At 43.7% G+C, this 22,063-nt stretch overlaps 1 protein-coding gene and 1 long non-coding RNA gene across 2 annotated transcripts; both read left to right on the forward strand.

The window, feature by feature from the left end:
• Positions 1 to 1,074: 1,074 nt before the first annotated feature.
• LOC109309564 lies at positions 1,075 to 3,216 on the forward strand. The gene is made up of 2 exons (XR_002100967.1): positions 1,075 to 1,115; positions 3,127 to 3,216. It is a non-coding gene; the product is annotated as an uncharacterized LOC109309564 (long non-coding RNA).
• Positions 3,217 to 9,486: 6,270 nt separating this feature from the next.
• Positions 9,487 to 19,646, forward strand: SMIM19 (small integral membrane protein 19). Its single transcript, XM_019534178.1, has 3 exons — positions 9,487 to 9,679; positions 11,763 to 11,887; positions 17,768 to 19,646. Exons 1-3 carry the CDS (start codon positions 9,519 to 9,521, stop codon positions 17,830 to 17,832), a joined length of 351 nt encoding a protein of 116 aa, XP_019389723.1. The 5' UTR covers positions 9,487 to 9,518; the 3' UTR covers positions 17,833 to 19,646.
• The last annotated feature ends 2,417 nt before the right edge of the window (positions 19,647 to 22,063 follow it).

The raw sequence follows: 22,063 nt of genomic DNA on the forward strand, positions 1-22,063 counted from the left end.
ATATGTTTAACCTTTCAAGTGAGTGAGACTTGAGAGCATGCCTCAAGCATGCACTTCAGTGCTTTCTTGAATCAGTGTCTAAATGGAGAGCAAAGAGCCTAACTTTAGACTCCTACTTTGACAGCATGCTTTCAGTAAATCATGCTGCCTCATGTTTCCTTCTTTAGGGCCTGCTCCTGAAAATGGCCAAGTGTGCCTGGCTGAATACTCCTCTCCTTCCTTGAAATGCAGTAGGAGTCACTGGATGCTCTGCATCCCTAAAAATTGAATCACTTTAGACCAGAATCACACTAGGACTAGAGTCAGAAATTGTACATAAACCGGTATAAGTGATCAGAAACTGGTTCAAATCTGTAACACAACAGAAGTTCAGTGCACATAAACTACTTTCAACATGGCCAAAACTGGTTTAAGATTAACCTGGATGGATGAAGTATCAGGCTTAACTTATTTAAGTTAAACCAGTTTATTGAACTTCCATCCCAGATCCCCTCCAGATTCAAGTTAACTCACAGCTCCTCAGCATCTCGGGATGCTCCGCCTCCTCCCTTGCAGGCTAACCTTGGTCCAAGCTAGCTATCTGATCCAGGTAAGCGTGCTGTAGCACCCTCCAGCTGTAGCATGAACTGAACTAATGTAGCTGATGTTAACATAAAGTGTAATAGTAGCAAAATGTAACCATGTTAGTCTTCTTCTGTAAGCAACTTGAAAACTCCATTTTGCATCCTTCTGCTTGACCTAAGTGAATGAACTCTGCATAGCCTTTATGTATGTGTGCATGCAAAAAGGTGAATGGTGAAAGAATGGAATAGAGACAGGAGATTGAACTGTTTATGTAAGCAACAAGGAGCCAAATGTAAGTTACCAGTCAGTAAACCAAGTAATAAATGGCTGAAGAATCTCTTTTAGGCTTAGGGCACAAAGAAAATAACAAGGAGAAGGAATGCACCCATCCTGCCAGACAGGCAGCAAAAACACGCCAAGGTTGAGTGACATAAGCTGAAGACAAAAGAAGAACAACTGAAAAAACAGAAGCTGGGTATGGAAAAACCCCAAAGCACTGAAACAAAGAATGCCAATCCTTATAAAAGAACACTTTGAAAATGCCAGGTTGGGTGAGTCTCTTTCTCTACTGCTGTTTCATCAGAGCACAGATGCATCTGTTCACCCCACTCCAGCTGTTATCATCAAATCTGCTATCTTCAAATCGTCATCATCTACTCAATAAGCCTGGGTTAGCCACCCTGGGCTGATACTGAGCAACTATTGCTGGTAACTATATCTGGTGTATGTGTGAATGAAATGGTTGTCTTGTATGTGTAGGCCTGTGTGTAATGAGGTGTATGATGATTTATGTGTGTTTGTATGAATGGTGTGTCCAAACCTCTATGTCTAACTCACGTAATCAATAAACACAACACTTTGCCTTATCCGCCTTTATAAAGTCTCACTCATGATTTGAGCAATAGATTAATTTGTTAACACAACTCCTGGTGTGGGCAACTGCAGGCATGTGGCTGCACTTCCAGAATCAAAAATGAATGCCTGTTCACTTGCTAACCTGTTCAATTGACTCGTCTTAGACTAGCCTGCAGTGATTGAATTGATTTGGACTTGGGTTTTTTGACTGCTTGTACTTAGTAGATCTTTGCCAGAATAATTACACCTGTTATGCTACATCATTGTCATTAATTATTGGCACTGAGGCACTCCATTCATAGGCTTTTTGTTCTGTGTTTGGCTTAGATGGAAGCAGTCCTCAGGAAACAGTGCTCTGCTATATGTCATCAGATTGAGAAGTTATGAAGGTTTGGCAATACACAATAGGCATTGCGCAAACAGAGTTATGTTACTCATTTTGATCGATGCAGCTTGCTAGGATGTCAGGGGTTTTGCAGGTTGTTCCAGTTCAGAGAAGAGACTGGCAATTAAATCAGGTTTTCCTTTGACGTAATCTTGTGTCTTCCCAAGGAATGTGCAAAGTCCTGTTTCCATAAATGCAGGATAAATGAACAGGAGAGCGCTGCTTTCCTCACAGCTCCCAGACTCCTTCAGCCAGAACCTAACCCATAGTCTTTCTCTTTTTCTGGGTTTTTACTTTAGTTCATACTATCTGCATTTTGTATCCACATCCGGCTCCCCGTTTGTTCTTTCTATCTGTAAACTGTACAGAAACAGTCTCTTCTGCTTTTCCCTCCTACACGCATTTCTTAGAACAATACTAAGCAAAGCCCTCAACCCATATTGTTCTAATTCCAAGGTAGCCTCATGTATGCCTTCACTTTGGGAGAGGGAGGGGAGAAGAGGGTTTGTGCTACACCTATATTTTGATTTGAACATTCCTATTTCTTGCATTTAACCTGAATGACAGACAGCTTTTACACTCACCAGTATCAGTGAGGTGGAACCCAACCTATAAATACTTTCCATGGTGAGCACATGTTGGCAGCAGTACATCAGGAGTCAACAAGCTGAATCTGGCTCACAAAGCTATTTTATTTGGCCCATGGACCTGGAGAGCTCCTGTGGTATTTGGTGGTTGGGGGCTTTGCCTGCACAGCAGTTGGGTGGTGAGAACAACCAGCAGCAGCTGCACTGCAAGAGGGAGCAGTGGATCCAGTGTCAGTGGTGGCATCACAGGGTAGGTTGGAAATAGCACATGCTTGGAACTAAGTTTTGTTAAAGTTTTTGCTGCAAAACATTGCCAACTCCAGTAGGACAGCATTTCCTTGAGATAGCAAGCAACATCAGGACCCCATTGTGCTATGTGCTGTACAAACATAAACTAAGAAAAACCTTGCCCTAAGTCCAAGACAATCTAAGTAAATAATAGGAAAGGCAAAAAGCAAGAGAAAGGCACCAGTATTATACCATGTACAGGTAACAGTATCACCAACCCCAAGAATTCAGAAGTCATGAGTCAGGTACCCCGCAAATCATGAGACTGATTTAAAATCATGAGATTCAATATAACAGCAATACATACGGGGTTTTCATACATCTTCATTACCATTAACCACTAGGATACCCTCAGGTCATATGTTCAAACTTTTCTCCACAACCAAGATGGCTAAATTTTCTTCTAAAATTAAAAGCTAAAATGCTTGTGTATTCACTTTACTCCAGGAGATGGAACACTATGAAATATACCAAATATCACGTGACCTGAAATGCAATTACAACAGTTCATCATTATGAGATGGAGAACTCAGACACGGTGAGTTTAATGGATTTGCCGGAAGGCTGTAGTTTAGCTGAGAACTTAGATTTTCTTTACGCTTTGTTTGAAGGTGAAATCTCAAGGGGATCCATAAAACAAGTTCGGTTTGAAGTCCTTTCCCAACAACATGCCTAAATAAGTAGAGGAGAAAAGTGTCTTTGGCTAAATGCTGCCTTTTCCATTGATATCTCTACCCCTTAATCTCTACATACAGCTCATGGGCAGGCACCATCTGCCACTGAAATCCTCCCCAGATAACCCAGGTCATATATGGTCCTTGTTCCTCTACACAGGGAAAGCAGGAGTGAGCAAGGTGCCTGGAACTTAGTATGACAAAATAATACCATCAACACACGCAGCCCACCATCACACCCTTCTCTTGAAGCTTTCAGCCTCGAGGCTCTCAACCCCTGTGAAACGCTCTAAATTCCTCCCCTAGAAATAACAATTGCCAGCCCACAAGTGCCCTGACCTCAATGGGAAAAAGTATCCATGTTCCATGTAATTACCATATAGCTCCCACAGAGACATGGCATTCAACAGAGGGTCCCAGACCAGAAATGAAACAACCAACATGTGTAACACCCAATGGCATAAGCTTCTAGGCCAGGCTCCATTCAAGTGCTGCTGAACCTTGTGCAGGGGACCACTGTGCTATAACAAGTGGATGACAGGTGAGGCTAGGGGAAGGATATGCTCAAATAGGCATCCCGGGTCTCAACATGCTCCACCCCATTCCTAGGTGGACAGTTATATGTGACTTCTGCTAAGGGAAGCTACCTTTGCTAATTACGTAGGGGTTTTTTTGACAGTTGAGCTAGTTCAAAGGAGCCACAACAGGGTATTAAGGGCCTGAACCTATGGAGGGGACTAGTCAAAGGATGTGACAATCCTACTGTCCTTCAGTGTTGCTGCAGAGGGAAGAGGGATTTTGCTTCATCCCATAGACTTGGGGACAGCTTTCCCACTGTTCTAACAAAAATGGTATTTCTTGTTTCCTCTGTCCCACCAGCAAAATAATTGTGTTGCTACCTGCACAGCTGTGCATGTGAGGTGGGGATGATCTGAGTTATATCTTTTCTTGCATTCTGGCTGTCAGAGTGAGAGAATAAGACTCTGAAGGGGATGAACATTGCATTTCGTTACATGAACCCAAAAGTCAACAGTGGACAAAGCAGCAGTGCAGTCAAATGGATCAGGTGAATGGTAAGTTATGTTTGAGTCTGGTGAATTGTGTTATCTACCACCTTGTGCCACTGACTTCCTGTATGACCTTAGATCAGGTCACTTCACTTTTCTTTTCTCATGTTTCACTTTCCTGTGTACTTAGATTACAAACCCATTGGGCAGGGAATATCTCTTGCTGCATGTTTGTATAGCCCCTAAATATCAGGTCCCTGGTCCCAATGATAACCTGTAGCTGCTGGTGAACCACAGTTCAGAGCAAAAACAATTCAATTTTTTTCCTTTCTGTCTCCCTTTCCAAATCACAAAAATCTCTTCTTGGCAAGCTGGTCAGTCTGGAGATTTCATCATGCCGCTAAAAAGAAAACATGGAACCCACAGAGCACTGCAACTGAGTGAGAAATTGTTTAAATTCCCTGAGAATCAGAATCTAATTAACTGTTTGAAAGAATGTTTGCTAGGTGGTGAACTCCTCTCCACCCTAAATGGTTTGCACAGCTCTCTCACTGGCTGTTATAATGATTTAATGAAATGGGATTATATCTAATTGGTACTCTAAAGCGCTCATTTCCCATGTCATAAGGGGAATATGCTTTTTCCCATGATACAAATGCCACAGCTTTATTATAATAAGGAGCTTTGTGATGGTTATTCTGAGAGACTTTAGTTTTGTCTTGTCTCACACTCCATTAGCACCTGATCTGCAGCTCACTTGGGAGTCTTTAGAAACAGGCAAGGAAATCAGTGGAAGTCTTTTAAACTTGTCAGTGTAGATTAAGCATGTGCTTAAGACTGGTCCTAAATAAGGATAGACAAGTGTAACTGTTCCTGAACAGAGCTCTGAATGCAGACCTTGTCATAGTTGTGCAGGTTTCTGTCAGCTCCTGACAGTAACTAGATTACAATGTTACTGATTGGTGCAAAATGCAACTACCTGTTGGCAGCTTCCATTGACTTTAATGGTGCTGGGTCAGACTGACTGTGGCCATGCCTATACCAGGAGTTCTTTACTGGTGGAAGAAAACTCACATGCTATACTAGCAAAGCACTCCTAGCATGGACTCAGCTTATACCAGCAAAACTGTGCTTGGTACCAGTAGGGTAAAACTGCCAGACACTGCCTGCCCAGCAAACTGGACCATATGGGTATGAACATGGTTTTGCTAGTTTAACTGCTTCTGTTGGCACAGCTGCCTTACTCAGGGATTTCACATCATGAGACCCCAACTATCATTACTGTACCACTGAGGTAGACAGCAGGGAGCTTGTTATATCTGTGCTCCAAGTTTTCCAATTTGGAGTTGAAGCCATGTCAGTGTTGGATTTTGGGTATTGTATTAACTGCCTCTTTCTCAATGTTTTACCCAGACAAACAAGAACAGCTGAGGTGCTTAAACTAATCGTTCCTACATGTGTACAACTGAGTGTTCTTGATGGAGGCTTTGACTCTGGAGGCTACTTGCTTCCATAGTCTGATAGGGCTCAGACTGCCTATTTATTACCTTGATGTGGTATATTTATATCTCTCGCTGGGCTACAGGTGCCCATTTTGGTAGTTATGACTGTGTGCACTGTATCATACTGTATACCTCACACATGGAGCACTGCAATTGAGTCAGGACATTAAATTTCATGTGAAGCAATGTTTAATTGTACAATCATAGAAAATTAGGGTTGGAAATGGACATCAAGAGGACAGCTAGTCTAACCCCCTGCTGAAAGCAAGACCATCTCCAAACTATATCATCCCAGACAAGGCTTTGTCTACCCAGGTCTTACAAATCTCCAAGGCTGGAGATTCCACCACCTCTCTGGGTAGCCTGTTCCAGTGCTTTACTACCTTCCTCATGAGAAAGTTTTTCCTAATATCTACTCTAAACTTCCCTTGCTGCAACTTGAGACCATTGCTCCACTGATTTCCAGCCCAGGGCTGTCATCTGCCACCACTGAGAACAGACTAGCTTCATCCTCTTTGAAACGACCCTTCAGGGAGTTGAAGGCTGCTATTAAATACCCTCTTTAGCCTTACTCAAATTGATAGGTGTTTTGACACTGACTTCAGTGAAGTCAGGATTTCTCCCTGGTGTCTTTCCTCTGCTCTGCCAGTCTTTTCAGAGAGTTTGTCAGGTATATTTCAGCATCATGCTTACCCAACAACCAAGCGAACCACATAAACCAGATGACATGCTGAATTTTTAATACTTTGAATGCCATAGAAGAACTTTACCTACTTGATCCTGTTGTTTAACATGCCTGAGGCTTAGGGTGACAGGAGCTGCAAGAGAGGTGCCATAAAATATGTCCAGAAAACTTTTGCTTTACCACATCAAGATAACCTGTTAAAGAATAAATCCATACTGAGGAGGTAAATGTTAGCTGTAAACCGCAGTCACTGGAGGAAACATCATATACTGGGTCAAATGTGCAGCTGGGGGAAGTTGGCATCACTTCACTGAGGTGGATAGAACATGACAGGTTTATGCCAGCTAAAGTGGAGTTTCATTGTCTTTTTGTCTGGGTATATCTAGCAAACTTGAAAGGCTTCTGCAACAATCAGAACAGGATTATATATAAATAGAAAACTGCTTTGCCAGTGTGACTTCTCACTTAGTTATTTTTGTCCCTTTGGTCCAAACACCTACCCAGTATTCAGGATTTTTCAGGTTTGCTTCCAGAAGGAAGAAAAATGGATGGTACAAGTCTGGTATTCTTTGGTGCAGTCCTGCTTGAAGGCACACACAGCCCACCTTGATCACAGTTCTGTCCCTCTCACCATAAAATCATAGAAAATGAAGGTTGGAAGAGAACTCAGGAGGACATCTAGTCCAAACCCCTGCTCAAAGCAGGACCATCCCCAAATATCATCCCAGCCAAGGCTTTGTTTAGCTAGCTCTTAAAAACCTCCAAGGATGGAAATTCCACCACCTGTCTAGGTAACCTATTCCGGCATTTTACTTACCCCCCTAGCAAGAGAGTTCTCCCTAATATCTCCCTAATATCTAACCTAAACTTCCCTTGCTGCAACTTGAGACCATTGCTCCTTGTTCTGTCATCTGCCACCACTGAGAACAGTCTAGCTCCATCCTTTTTGGAACCACCCTTTAGAGAGCTGCAGATGGCTATTAAGTCCCCTCTGGGATTTAATAGGCTATTAATAGGTTACTTGGCTATTACTAGGCTACTTGGCTATTAAGTCCCCTCTGGGTCAGTGTCTCTACATGAGACACTGACTGTGCAGTACCCAGATACTACTGCATAGTAGTGTTACATGGCAAAAACCATGCTGAGATGTTACTGCGCAGTAATATTAGGCTACTGTGCAGTAGCACCACTTAAAAGACATTTGCCAGCACTACTGTGCAGTAACTCCAGTTACTTTGTATTTATTTAGTATTTGCTTATACAAGTATTAAATAAATGTGCAGTAACCACTGCACGGTAGTGTCTTGTGTAGACATGCCCTCTCAGTCTTCTCTTCTCCAGACTAAATAAGCCCAGTTTTCTCAGCCTCCCCTCACAAGTCATGTGTTCCAGCCTCTGAACCATTTCATTGCCCTCTGCTGGACTCCCTCCAATTTGTCCACATCCCTTCTGTAGTGGGAGGCCCAAAACTGGACACTACTCCAGATGTGGCTTCACCAGTGCTGACAATAAGGGTTGTGACACTTTGCAACCTTTAATGGCTCCAGTGAAATGTTTGCGAGGTGGCTAATTGCCCTGGGAGAGTTACAGTGTGCAGGGTGTGACCATGTGTCAGTGAAATCTAACAATGCCTCCCTGCTGCTCTTTAACCTCTGGTCCTGGTGCTGGGCAGCTGATATATTCACTTCTCTGGTGCAAAGGCTACATCTGGTGGAAGGGCTCCCCATCCTCCCCTACTTCCCCAGGGACTGTAAACATCAATGGCCAGTTTGTCAGTTTTTATCCTGATACTATAATAGAATTGCAGAAAATGGGAAGAGGTTGGAAGGGACCTCAGGAGGTCACCTAGTCCAACCTGCTGCTCAAAGCAGGACCAGCCCCAACGAAACTGTGCCAGCCAAACTGTGGAGCCCACCCCCTTCTTGTCTGGGTCACTGATGCCAGTGCTGCCCACTCCCCTGATCTGTGTCTAAATCCCCAGCTCCTGGAATCTGGTGACTGTGCAATGATCTTGGTTTTCACTGAGGGAAAATGGATGGTCCCCTCTCCCCCAACGGTCACTCAGTCCTGAGGGCTGCAGACAAAAGGCAAAGCAGTGTTTAAGTCAGGTCTTAAATATGAAATTGTATTGGAAACTCCAAATGGTCAAATTTGCTGGAAAAAAAAGATTGTACACTGTAAAAAAATATGGAAATAAGTATACAAATAAGTCATCTTATTTTTATATCGCTCACTGTAACTGCCAGTGAGTGAAAAGTGGGTCATGACTCATCAAAGTGGAAGCATTTCTTTATTTTGAGGCAAGCTGTCCTAAGAAAGTACTGGCAGCAAACCCAACAATCAGTTAAGGCTCCCTGAGAGTGACTGGGCATTTTGCATCTGCTGCATCAATGAGCTGCCTCAAAAATGAGAGTTTATTTTCAAGGATGTGGTAGCTGTGTTGGTCTGAAACAAAAAGAAATGCAGAAGTCCAGAACTCTTCGTTCCAAAATGATACCTTTTATTAGACCAACTGAGAAATTGCAAATTTTATATATAATTTTTTTTTTTTGCAGAAAAAGATATTTTTTGCGATTTCTCAGTTGGTCTAATAAAAGGTATCTGTTCATTTTCAACACGGTCACTATGCCTGACGGTAGCCGCACAAGAGTTGAAGTGGTCGTACAAGTACAATAATTACGGTAAGACGGGAGCAAACCCTGGCGGGACCCCCAGGCCCTGGGCCCCACTAGGCGAAGCCCCGCCCCCTTCACTCCCTCTGTCACTAGGCAACGCTCTGACGCCCTCTTTGGCCAGCGCCCGCTCGCCCTCAGCTCAACACACTCCGCTCCCCGCTCAGGCTATGGGCGGAAGTGATATTAGTGCAGCGGATGAGATTGTCCCCCCTGCGCTCATTTCCGCTTCCGGGTGGAGCCTGTGGCGACGGTTGGAAGGCGCTAGAGGGGTGGGGTTTGTACCACAGCCTCGGCCCATGGCGGCGGCGGCGGCGGGGGGCGTCGCCGGGGCGGGGGCAGGGGGCCTGAGCGAGAGCGGCGCTATCGACTACTCGGTGCATGAAGCCTGGAACGAGGCCACCAACGTGTACCTGCTGGTTGTGTTGGCCAGCCTCGCGATGCTTGTCTACGCCCGCAGGTCAGCAGGGCGCGCCCGGGGTCACGTCACGGATGGAGTTGGTGGGGGTGACGTCATGGACGTGGCGTTTGGCTGGGCTGACGTCATGACCATGACGCAGGGGTGCCACGTGGCTTCGAGGGCACGGTGTTTTTTTCAGGCCGGGGTGCAGCCGGTGCTGGTGCACGTCCCGCTGCTCCAGGCCCCGCGGGGTGGGTCCTACATGTGCCGTGGGCCCTGAGCAGGGCAACGGTATTTGGCCGTTTTGGGGCTGTGCTATGCACAGAGGCAGTTTTGGGAGCTGGAGAGAGCAGGATGCCCCTGGACTGCCCGCTGCACCCCATGTGCTGCCTGTGGGTCAACACCGAGCCCTGCAGGCCGCTCTTGGACACCAGATCCATAGTGCAGGTCATTTTCAGTGCCCCTAAAGTTTGATAAGCTTTTGGATTCAAGATCTTCATCGTGTCTCTGAAGTAAACTGCCTTGTGTTGGAAAGTTTGTCTGACTGACCCACTCTACAGCTACTTGAATAAAAGATCTCACTTGAAGGTAGCGTTTCTCATCCTGTTGGTTATGACCCAGAAGTGGGTGGCAAGAATATGTGAAAGGGTCACAAATAAACTTTAAAAATGTATTCTCCTTTAAAGGAGAAAAAAGTGAGAAGCCATGGATTTTCTGTTGCAGGCTGGAAGAGTCCAACCTGCAAGCTGCTGTTTGCCCTCCCGCCATCTCTCCCCCCTGCCCCACACACTGGGTGTGGGGGGTAGCGGGTTTGGAGTGAGGGGCACTGGGTCAGGACTGACCATTGATGTTTACAAATGGGTACTGGCACAAAAAGGTTGAGAGCTACTGCCCGAAGGAATCCTCGCTTCCTGGAGGCTTCAGGTGCCATTTGAAAAAAACCCAAAACTTATGTCCCAAGCATAGCAGTTATTTTATCTAACGTGTATGGACTTGCCAGGTGCTGTTGAGTACCGTGCTCTACATGTCTTGAAATCAAAGTACTGAGAAATTACACTGAGTTATTTAAGGACAAGTAAAAACTAAATACCCCTTTTTTTTTTTTTTTTACAAAAAGTGTTACTTTTATTCTTCAAAGGAAAAAAAATCTTGTTTGCAATGCTATTAAACAATTCACTGATGTAAAGTAAATAAACAGAAGAAAAATTCCTCTTCACATTCACTCTGCATTTTGACATTTAGGTTCAGAATCTGGCTCTGTTTAAGCTAATATGGCATTAAGCATTTTATATTACATTACAGCTTGGCTCACTTTCTCTGCTTCTAACCTGTTTTCTAGTTTATTCTGGATGAAACTAAAATTCAAGAACATCGTTTCAGCCATTTACCTGCAAACATCCCAAATTTAACGAACTTCAGATCAGAGTATATTTTTTTAAGTTGAGTCCACCATGTTGCTGGTTTTACATTCACTCTCAATCTCTGAGAAGAACCATTTAGGGTAGGAACTTTAGTGTGCCTAGTACTGAATTGTTTGGGACAAAAAGTTAAGATCTTTTTTTTGCAAAAACACTGTTAAGCGCCTTTATGTTTTGCACTTGTTTCCTTCCATTGATTATGAATGAAGCGCATAAGGTAGGAAGTGAGTCACAGTCATTAAATCTAAATTTGATCAGCTTTGTACGTGGTTTCAGATTTTCATTGTAAGTAGCCACTTGTGTATTATATCTGCAGTTTTGGCATCCTCACCCTAGAGCTGATCAAGAGCAATTGCTGTTGGTTTTAGTGGCAGGTACAGATGCTTTGCCTCTTGCACAGCTCTTTGTACATCAGTGATGTCTCAAATGTCACTCTTGTGTTCAGGAAAGGTTCTTTGAGTAGATGTGATATCTTTTATTAGACCAACTGAGTTTTTGGAAAAAAATTCTTGGCAGGCTTTTGGGCGCAGTCACCCTTCTTCAGGCATGGGGAGTCTCTGCTGTTCTAAGACTCCAAGAAATGCAGGAAGCTGAAAGTGTGGCAGCATGTTAGTGAAAATGTAAAAGGCAGAATTAGAAAGACAAAACACTTGTTGGAAGATGGTATCTGGATTTCTTGTATCTACTCATCATGTATGTTATTTATTTTCCTTTTTATATGCTAGGAATAAAAGGAAAATCATGCGAATATTCACACTGCCTCCTGCAGCAGAGATGCCAACAGAGCCAAATTTTTACGACAGCATGAAAAAAATCCGCTTAAGGCAGCAGTTAGAGATGTATTCTATAGGTAAGTTTGTGCTCTGTCCTCTTGTGATGTGCATATTCCTAAGCAATTGTGGAAACTGCATCTTTTTCAAATACAGGAAATGTTTGGATATTTTAGCTTTTTAAATCGCAGAATAAAATCAGAATTTTCTGTCAGTGGTGTGCCATGTTAGTCAAGGCAGTTCTCTAGTATTAGTAAATAGAAATCACAGGAGGTATAAGGATCCAAGTCTCTCCTCAGCAACATATAACTCTTATAGAAACCTCTCATCCTGCAGCATGAGACTTGCAGTGCAAATAAATCCAAGTGCGTTGAGTTGCTTGAAAAAGCTTAAGGAAGTGTGGAATTAGAATCCCTGTGTAGGGACATTATGTTAGTAGTAACGTGGTGAATCTAACCTGGCAACTAAAAATAGATTGTCAGGCCAGGGGGGACCTACTAGATTATCTAGTCAGACATCCAAGCACTAACATTCACCAGAAGTACCTATAATCATGTAAAGAACTCTAAAGAAAATTTTTCATAAATTCCCCAGAACTGGTTATTTGTCCCCACTAAAGTTAAAGGGGGCATTAACATATAGTGATAAGAACTGGTATTGTAATAGAGAATAAGAATCTTTCCCTGATCAGGTAGTACATGGGAAAGTACTGATTTTGCCATAAAGTATCAACAGTAAATTCCTCTCATATTACAAAGCATCCATTGAAGTAAAATTAACAAGGCTTGTGCCTTCTACCTCTGCACTGGTGGTGAGGAGGAGGTATAGGGCTATTTTCTCCCAGATCCTATTGTGCCATGAAAGGAACATATGCCAAGGGTCTGAGAGCCCACCATGTATTTTCCAGTGCACAGTGGATGGATAGGTTCATATTTCCCATGTAAAGATGCCCTGCTGGCATAGGATTTGTTAGCATCCCATAGAGTATAACTTGACAAGAAAGAATGTGATCACAGGCTGGCTTAACTGACTTTGTAGTAGACTGGTTACTGTCAGGTGTCCCCTAACTTAAGGAGAGGGCTTATCACCATCTGTTCTTCTGTGATTAACAAGATTACTTGGATCTTTTATAACAACTCTCCTACTCTTCTCTGATCTTTCTTTTTACGAAAAATGACTGAAGAGGCTTTTTTAAAAGCAGTGGGGTCAGGTTTCTCTGGTGTGCGTTTAGTCAGATATCATGAGAACTGTCCAGGGTCACATGTTAAAAGGCCAAGTCCTATACATTGTCTGCATTGTCTGGAATTTCATCTTTATGTGGCTGAGTCTGGAAACTGTATTCTCCAGTCTTAGGGCATGGACAAATGAACAAAGGGTTGAGGGCAAAGGAACTTCTCATGTGTCAGTTGCTCTGTGGTAACTATTTCATGTCTGTGGTAACTATTTCATGTCTGCTGCTCTACTGCAGACTGAAAGTTGCACCATGAACAATTCTTCCCCTTCCCCCAAATGAAGCAGAACTAGCTTCCATATACCATGGAACAGGAAGGGATGCACAAACCAGCTGACATGCATTAATTTCAGTTTATCCACCAGTTTGTTTTTGTCCATATCTTTACTTAAGCCTGTTGTTGATTGGTGCAGGTTTCATAGTTAGTAGGGTCAGAAGGGAGCTGAGCAGATCATCAAGTCTGACCCCCTGCCATGGCAGGAAAGAGTACTGGTGTCAAACGACCTCGTGATTGTCTGAAAGACCCCCAGGGTAGGAGCCAGCACCACTTAGCTTGGAAGTTGGTTCCAAATCCTAGCCACCCTGACAGTGAAGTAGCGCCCCCTGATATTTAGTCTGAATTTACCCTCTGCCAGCTTGTGACTGTTATTTCTAGTCACTCCTGCTAGTGCTTGGGGAAACAGGGACTCCCCCAGTGCCTGCTGGTCCCCTCTGACTAGTCTGTAACAAGCCACTGGATCCCCCCTCAGCCTTCTCTTGTGGAGGCTGAACAGGTTCAGGTCCCGTAGCCTGTCCTCGTAGGGCCTGCCCTGCTGCCCCCTGATCATGCAAGTGGCCCTCCTCTGGACACTCTCCATGTTGTCTACATCCCTCTTGAAGTGGGGTGCCCAGAACTGGATGCAGTACTCCAGCTGTGGCCTGACCAGTGCTGCATAGAGGGGGACTATCACCTCCCTGGACCGGCTTGAGATGCATCTGTGGATGCATGACAAGGTGCGGTTGGCCTTCCTGACTGCTTCCCCACGCTGCCGGCCCATGTTCATCTTGGCATCAATGATGACTCCAAGATCCTTTTCTGCCTCTGCACTGACGAGAAGGGAGTTCCCCAGCCTGCAGGTATGGTGCTGGTCCTTACTCCTCAGGTGCATCACCTTGCACTTGTCAGTGTTGAATCCCATCCTATTCTCGTCCGCCCACCCACACCTGTAACCTGTCTAGGTCCGATTGTTGCCTATTCCTTCCTTCTAATGTACCTGCATCCCCCCACATCTTAGTGTCATCAGCAGATTTGAACGGGGTACTTTTTATCCCCTCATCCAAGTCACTGATGAAGATGTTGAACAGTGTGGGCCTGAGGACCGAGCCCTACAGAACCCCACTGCCCACATCCCTCCAGGTTGAAAATGACCCGTCCACTACCACTGTCTGGGTGCGGTCCTCCAGCCAGTTGGCAACCCACTTGACTGTGTAGGTGTCAACACCACAGTCCCCCAGTTTCTTAATTAGAACGGGGTGAGAGACAGTGTTGAACGCCTTCCAAAAGTCCAGAAAGACTGTCCACTGCTACCCCTGCATCTAAGGATTTGGTGACCTGGTCATAAAAGGCCACCGGGTTGGTCTGACAGGGTCCTCCTTCCTCCCTTTTTTGAAGATGGGAACCACATTGGCCCTCTTCCAGTCCTCTGGCACCACACCAGAGCACAACAAGTGCTTGTAGAGCTGTGCCGGGGTCCCACAATGACTGCAGCTAATTCCCTCAGCACTCTGGGGTGCTTTAGTGCTCTCCTGCTCCCTTTGATCCGTGTTGGGATTATCTCCCTTTAGACTTGGAGGATCGTCTCCTTAAGGAGCAACCACTCTTCTTGGACGCCTGACTCCCCTCCCCTCCCCTCCAGGACCTCAGTGCTTCCCCGACTATTCTCCTCAGCTCATTGAAATCCGCCCTCCTGAAATCTAGGGCTGCTGCCTTGCTGCAGGCCTTTGCCACCTTGCGCTGGATGGTGAATTCCAGCAGGCGATGATCACTGTCGCCCAGGTGGTCGAGCACCTGCAGCCCCCTCACTAGATCATCACCCGTGGCCAGCACCAGGTCCAACAAGGCATCTCCCCGATGGGACTGTGCATCGCTGGGTTAGATGGAGGTCCTGCATTTGGGCTAGGAGCCTACTTGAGCTGTCAGACCTGGCTGACAGCTCTTCCCAGCAGATGTCTGGAAAGTTGAGGTCACCCACGATGACCACATCCTTTGACCTAACTACCTCCATGAGCTGACTTAAGAATTCGTGGTCTAGCTCTTCCCCTTGCTTGGGTGGTCTGTAGTAGACCCCACAGTTAAGTCTCTTTCCCCTTGACTGCCTTGTATTCTAATCCAGAGCACTTCAGTGTGCCCCTCCTCTGACTGTGCTACCTGATGAGGATGTGTATTCCTCCTTAATGTAGAGCACCACACCCCTGCCTTTCCTCCCTGTCCTGTCCCTCCTGTACTGCCTATAGCCCTTGATATTCACTGCCCAGTCATGCGTTGGGTCCCACCACATTTCAGTGAGCCACAGTATGTCTGGGTTGGTGTCACCTAGTAGAAGGGTAAGTTCTTCCTGCTTGTTTCCCAGATGTCAGATGTTAAAATGGTTTCTAATTATTTATCAGGATATGTAGGAAGATTGTATTATACTTGGATCACAGCTGTTGCCTCATGTAGATACTTGTTTAGTCCACCCACAGACAGATGTCACCCAGTCTGATGTCCTGCTTGTGTATTGAGCTGTTTTAGACTGGACATGACAACACTCTGAACCAATCAGTAATTTTCCTGTTTCCTGCTCTTGCATTTGGGAACAGACTCAAATATAGACAGACTCTTCTCTGGTCTTTTGTTAAGTAAGAAATGATGGAATAGTTGCATGGTTGGAGTAGCTTATTTATTGTGCTTCTGGTGGTGACTTACGTATAGGTGACCAGCGACTTCGTGCTAGAAAATTTGCAACTAACATTTTTTTTGCTTTGTGTTGGTCCTTTTCCTCCCTCTTTTTCCTTGCACAGAGGTATCTTTGGACTTCATAGGTTTTAATAGTGAAATTATTTTACAATGGTACTGTTCATGATGCAGGGAATATGTCTCTTTAGGCTGTCTTCTCATGAGGTGTAAATAATAAATCCTTGTGTGATTGTAGGTTGAAACTCCATGCTGCCTTTGTAGCCGGAGGCACCAGGAAGCCCTTAGGCTGGGCGCTAACAGCCCTATAAATCTCTTAGTTTTCTGAGTTCCCAGGTTGCTTTAAGTTAAAAGTGCAAAACTCAAGAGGGTGTGTGTGATATTTTACACTTTCTGTAAAGGATTTTTATTAGAGGAATTTTTTCTTAGAGGAATAGCTTTTGGTTCACCTTACCAGGCACACTTTAACCACATGGCTATTATGTGTTAGTTTATATTTGTAAATGCCACCTGCAAAACTATACCATGTGCACATTATAGTTAGAGTTGTACAAATCATACCATTGAATGATTTCCTTGAAACTGATATAAACTGGCACCACGAGCCTTGCCAGAATGTTCTGTAACTGATCCAGCTAACTCCACCACGTAGTCAGTCTTCATTTTACAAAACTGAAGGAATGAAATACCCGCTTTTGATTACCGTGTAAGGCAGATGCGATTTGGGGCACTGAGTCTGGTGAAGGTATAAGCAACATCATCAGAAGAGAAAATGCCTGCAAGAAAAATATTTATAGGAATACTGATTGGGAGAAACTTGAATAATGGCATTAAGCTCTTGTAGATCTCACAGGACAAAACCTTTTATGGTAATAGTTACAGCTTTCAGCTGGTATTCTGCTGTGTACAGCTGCAGGTGGTGGTAGCATTTGCTTTTAAATGTGTCCAGCAAAGTTACTTCAGCATAAACCAGCTTGATTTTGTTTCTTACCGTCAGTTTTTGCTAGCACCGTCTTTCTTTTTGAAGAAAAAGGGTAATTGCTAGAAATCTGACATATCCTTTCTCCTCCTTGGTCACTTCTCTGCCTGATAGATTTCAGGATAAACCTCAAATGTTTCCCCACCTATTTACAGGGAACAAGTCTTCCTTCTATCATGTCTTCCTGACTACTTTTTTAGTTTCCAGAGCTCATGAGCTGGATTATGCACTCAGTTCTCCCACCAATTTCTGAAGCTACAGGCATAGCTCTCTGTAAATGAAGGCTGAGAAATTTGCTTCGTTGTCACAATCCTCACGCTAACAGGTGCTTGAAACTTAGAAATATATTTTCTAGTTCATAACAACTTTTTGCTAATCTTTTCTCTCCTAGTCCCTAGCACTTTTTGTTTGACTAGATCTTCTAAGGAAATAATGAATTGCCTGTAATTTGTTTCCAGCAGTATAAGTTGCAGTAGATTCAAGCATATCTGCTTTTCTTTCCAGCAGTGCTAAATTCATATTTGCATCCCTCACTTAAACCTTCAGTTCAAAAAGAAACTGAGGGCACTGACAGTTTTTCTACTTAGTTTGATGGGATATAATGAAACACTTGATTCTTTTCAAGTAGGTGTAGTTGAGGTTTCAAAAAGTTATGAATTGGAAATGGCTAACTTTCCTTCAGACACGCACTTTATTGTAATAGCAGACCAAGAGAGAAACATTCTTCCTATTAAACCCACCTTCCTAGTAATCACTGTGCTTCAACAGGCTGTACGTTAATAACATTTGATAGCATTGATTTCTGTTCTCTTTTCCAGCAAGAAAGTATGACCAGCAGCAACCACAGAAACAGACTGACACTGTACAGCTCTCAGTGGAATGAAGTTTGACATGACAAGAACTCAAGCAGTATTGACAGTAGAGTCAGTAAAGAGTCATTTTCAAATCAGAACTAGGCAAGTTTTATTGAATCCATCCTCTCTAATGGTCATTCACTGGGAAGGCAGGCAGCACTTCTGTGCTTGGAAATCATTGGTTATTTTTCCTCACCTGAGCATCACTGACTCCTTCTGACAGGGAACACAGTTGTAGCAGAACACTTGCAATCAATGCAGTTGTGCTGCTGGGGTCATCGAGTACACCTGAGGTTGAACAGCTCTTGAGAGCTGGAGACAGCATAATTGGAGAAAAGATTTGGACCTCCAGTTGTTCATGGCAAGCATTAAATACAGTATTGTATCTTTCATATTGAAGCCTTAGTGACAACTAAGAAAAGATCTTGAACACAATAGTTGGGTGTCCAAAAGATGCTGTACTAGAATGTTGTAGAAAAGATAATTGTGATGAATTTAATATTTAAGGAGTTTTACTAGAAAATCTGTGAACATCTTGATAATAGAACCACCAGCAATCAACAGTATGGTGTGCTCATAGTGGGTGCCAAACTTGCTAGCACTTTTGATTAATTGCAAAACCAGTGAATGAGTGGAATGCAGTAGAGATGAGCCCTTCATTCTTGGTAAAGCATTTGAATGACAAGAAATATTACTTGAAAATATCCATTAACATGGCTGCACATAATGTTATGGAAGTTCAGCTGGCGGAAGGATTATGAACTAACAATAAATAGCAATTTATAGAGTTGAGAGCAGATGTCTAGAATATCTAATTATCACTGTTATCTTTCATTGTTCTTGGAGAGAAGGCAAACAACATCTTACTTCACAAAACTCAATTTAGAATTAAATATCATTTTCATGTTGTAAAATTTAACTGAGTTTAACAAACTGAGTTGTCAGTGACCTCTCCGTGTCCCTTGAACTGTTGTCCTATGTTTTGTCTCATATGCTAAGTTTCTTTGTATAGCAGTGCATCTTGGGCCCAGATGCTGTGCTAAGCACAGTAGGAGACCACAAACCAAGTTGGTTGTAGCTCCCAGATTCTCAGGTAAGCTCTGTTGTTCTAGACTAAATTAGATTAGTTGAGGGTTTGTTCTAAACTCTTATCAGCTGGTAAACTCCAGGAAGTAGTCTACTGGAGTATAATAGCACATGATAGAGAAGCTTGTTAAACCAGTCTGCCAGGCAAAGAGGATGCATTTTTTGTCAGGGACAGTTCTCAGATGGCAGAGTCTGTCAGCTTTTAGTTCAAATGATCCATAGGATCAAGCCAGAAAACGTAGCACTTTAAAGAAGAGTGCCATATGGTACAGTTGTAAAAATTAAAGTATGTAAAGGTAGAAAATACTATAAAGTGGCTAAGAAATACAAGGAGAAAATATTTTGGAAGGAAAAATACGTCCTAGTACAAGTGAAGAATAAGAATTATGTAGAGGCAGTGGAAGAAAGCTGTTAAGCAGTAATGCTGAGAGATCCAAGTATGATAGCAACGTACATCCAAACTTTTTTTTTAGTGTAGTACAGAAGTAGAAAAACTAGTAGGTTTAGATATCTGAGAATTGCACAGATGAAAATGACCTAGTCTGGTCTAAATTTGTACTTGAAAGAGCCACCACCTGAGATTAGCATCATTTTCTTTGGAAGACCATTCCATAATAATCTCATGTTGGGGAGCATTTCTTGAAGGGCTTTTTTCCCCCATCCTTGCTTACATTTCCTGGTATTAAATTATGCCAGGGCATCTGAAATGTTTTTGTTTGGTATTTAATCATAAAATAAATAGTAAATTAAAACTGCATTAGCCTGAAGAGCTATATTTGTTGTTTCTTCTCCCTCCCCCCTCCCCCAATCTTGTCCTCTTGCAAGGACTTGTTTAAAAAAAAAACAAGCCCTGTAATTTACAAGCTTCTCAAACTTTTGTGGAAACAGTGAAAGGTGTATGTATACTTGTCTCCATCAACTGTGGTTGCCCCTCAGGGAGGAGCATGGAGCTATGAAGTTGTAGTTCTTGTTTCACTTTTTTCAACTGGCAGTAATTCTCTGTATTGCATGACCCTTCTTTACCAAGTCCTCATATTTTTACAGTTTTTTACATACGTGACAACTAAGGAGCATACCATTTTCACAATCTCAATCCTAGCTGCACCAAAATTGAAACATGGGACTCTTAATACTGTTGTACCTAGTCTCATTTACTGGCTGTAGCCTATCGGGAAGAGCAGGGCAAATTATGTACTTGGCAGTGCTCTCAGAGCTAACCTTACATAAGCAGTTCTACAAAGCAAGAAGAGCGAAAGTCTTCAATTACCTTATCACGTGTTGTTTGTTTTGCAAGACAGACTTGTAAAGGCAGGGTAGTAGCCCCAGGAAAACTGTTCTGTCTCTGGCTCTAATCATCATTTCTATGTGCTGTTGTTAGTGGTTGTAACCCACTCATGTTCAGGTTTAGGGGAGTTTCATGTAAGTTTATTACCTTATAATATTAGAATATATTTTTGAATACAAACTTTGGGGTGGAGGGGAACGAATCTCTCAATACATACCTGGTAATATCTGAAAAACTAAATTGCTTTGATAAAAGTACAAGCAAGCTGCAAGAAGCTTAACTGCTAGCTAAATTATTTAAAATATAAGATCAAAACTTTAGCTTAAAAAAAATTTAAAAATTATCTTTTTAATTGCCTGTAGTTTGTTCTGCCTCATTGCAGAAATGCGTAACAGGTTTGTCATCTAAGTGTACAATTACAAGATAAAAAGCTTGGATTTGACCTTCATCACCCTGGAATCTTGGTTTTAACTGTGTAAATTTAAACGGTTCATTTTACCAATGCGACCCTCCATGGGCATTCTTATTTTGGCATAGTGGGGTTGGAGCCTTGTTGTAGCCCTGAGGGTGCAGGAAGTGTGTAAGGCGCCCTCTACATGCCACACCTGAAGGTGTTATCAACCAATTAACACCTTATTACAAGTGGGTCTTAAAAACCTCCATCCTTGGACAGACAAGGTTCTTTGGGTAGATGCAATATCTTTTATTGACCAACTAAATAGTTGGAAAAATTGTTCTTTGCAAGGTTTTGGGCACAAACACCTTCCTTCAGGCACCTCCATCCTTGCGAGGTTTTTAAGACCTGGCTAGACAAAGCCTTGGCTGGAATGACCTAGTTGGCTGTGATCCTACTTTGAGCAGGGGTCTAGACTAGATCAGTGTTTCTCAAGGATGGGTGGGGTGGGGAGGGAACTGGCAGGGCCAGGCGGGTGTCATAGGTCAGGGGTGTCCAACCTTTTTGAACGTGGGGCCGGATCACAAACTTTTTATCACCTAGTGGGCCAGCAAGCCATATTCAAAGACCTCACAGGAAGTGGTATCACATCAGGAAGTGGTGCCACGTGACCTTTGACACCCAGGAAGTTGCAGGAAGTGACAATTAAATGGGTCTAACCAGTTCAAAATTCTCCCCCTTTAGCATCCACCTCCACCACTGTTTGGGCAGGGTACTGAGCTACATGGACCATGGGGCTGACCAAGCATGGCACTTTTTATGCTCTTATGTTCAGAAGCTCTTATGTTCTTTGGCTGAGCTTCCAAACTATGGCTGAGATTTGCAAAAAGGGGTAGATAGGCATATTACAAAGTTATCATAAAAGATTTGGAGCCCTCTAAATCCCATTCATTTTAATGGAAGTTGGCCTTTTGACTCAGCTTTGAAAATCTCAGGCCAAGGTGCTAACCAAATAAGTTGGAATATATTTTGCATTTCTATGCAGTGCATCTATATGGGGCTCTCCAGGCATTTTACAAACATGAAGTGAACCTCAGCATGAGCCCAGCCGGAGCAGCAGGGGCTCACCTGTGCTGGTCGGTCCTGAGTGGCGCACAGCTCCGCCACCACTTCTGCTGGCTGGTGCTGACCTGGGCGGGTCTGTCCCATCCGGAGCAGCATGCAGCTGAAGCTGGCTTCCCACATGCTACTGGGGATGGGAGGAGCATGGCCGGGTTGACACTGGCCAGCAGAAGCTCAGGACTGATGGGCGCAGGCAGGGGGAAAATGTAGCTCAGCCCCTGCTGCTCCGGCTGGGCTCGTCCCATCCCGAGTGGTACGCGGCTCCGCCGCCCCTTCTGCTGGCCGGTGCAGACCTGGCTGGCCTCCTCCCATCCCCAGTAGCATGTGGGAATCCGGCTTCAGCTGCATGCTGCTCCAGATGGGACAGACCAGC

This window comes from Crocodylus porosus, unplaced genomic scaffold (assembly GCF_001723895.1).
Source record: "Crocodylus porosus isolate Cpor-Errol unplaced genomic scaffold, CroPor_comp1, whole genome shotgun sequence".
Classification (NCBI taxonomy): domain Eukaryota; kingdom Metazoa; phylum Chordata; order Crocodylia; family Crocodylidae; genus Crocodylus; species Crocodylus porosus.